General features: G+C 43.4%; 1 protein-coding gene across 1 annotated transcript in view; it reads right to left on the reverse strand.

The window, feature by feature from the left end:
* The window catches only part of WDR72 (WD repeat domain 72), a 259,271-nt gene that overhangs the window by 110,720 nt on the left and 147,489 nt on the right, over window positions 1–1,062 (reverse strand). Inside the window, 1 exon segment of the mRNA XM_004709519.2 lies at window positions 290–1,056. Within this exon segment, the coding sequence (XP_004709576.1) occupies window positions 290–1,056 (767 nt within the window).

Below are 1,062 nucleotides of genomic sequence, written 5' to 3' on the forward strand. Positions count from 1 at the left end.
CTCTGGCTCTAGCACATATCCTGAGAGTAATGAATATTTGCTGAATGACCACATTTTAGATAATTTATTGCCCAATTATCCTCCAATTCCTAAGAATGAAAAGGAAGGTTTCCTTAAATGCATTTTAAGGCTAACAGACGTTTGCATATGTATTCACCATGGGAAGGAAGGCAAGCAGGAAGGTAAGCAGACCACACCACGGGCTGACTGGAGAGCTGAATAGAGCAAAGCATGATGTCTTCATTTAATGTTCAACTAAGAACAGTCCGAATGTCTACATATGTCTTACCTGTCAGTTCCACGAGCCCATTCTACAGGCATGTTAACCAACTTATTAACTAAAAATAATTTGTTCAGTAAATAAGCAATCATGCTTGACTCTTGCAAAGAATCACAATGATCCTCCACTCCTCTGGACATCCCCGCATGGATCGGAAGGGTGGCTGTGTATTTAGTCGACAAATCCAAAACTTTTCTGGAAAATAAATTGACTCTGGTCGAGTCCTTCATCGAATCGGCCTGACATAAGTCCCAACCCGGCAGCATCAAGGAGAAGTGGTCTTCATTTGAAGCAAGTCCTAAAGAAACGGGACCTTGAAGCTTTAAAATATTGAGATGCTTCATGCAAAGATTATCTAATTCTTTATCCAATCCCCACGGCAAGAGGCAAGACAGAAGCAATTTCGCTGTGTCTACTGTGAGGGTGGCATCCACCTTTCTTGATGGCTTAGCGTGCATCTTTTTGGAACTCTTCATCTTCTTATGCCTCTTGATGCCCTCATTTTCTTCAAAGAGCTTGGGGGTGCTATCTTCTTGGACTGGGCTTTCAATTGCAGGTTTGGCTTGTGTCTCCCCTGAGAGAGGCCCACAAGCAGTCTTATGTTTCTTCAGCGTTAATGTCTTCTTCTCAACCGTGCTCTTGGCTCGTCTCAGGATCTCACTGCCATAGAACGAATTGCAGGCGTCAACCTCACTGATGGGAGTTGGCAACAGAAGCTCCACAAGGTTTTCAAGGTCAAATAAGAGCATGTGAAAGCCCAAGTTACTCCATGTTGTCTTCAC

Source organism: Echinops telfairi, unplaced genomic scaffold (genome assembly GCF_000313985.2).
Source record: "Echinops telfairi isolate 266 unplaced genomic scaffold, ASM31398v2 ScPeMD7_8;HRSCAF=38, whole genome shotgun sequence".
Classification (NCBI taxonomy): domain Eukaryota; kingdom Metazoa; phylum Chordata; class Mammalia; order Afrosoricida; family Tenrecidae; genus Echinops; species Echinops telfairi.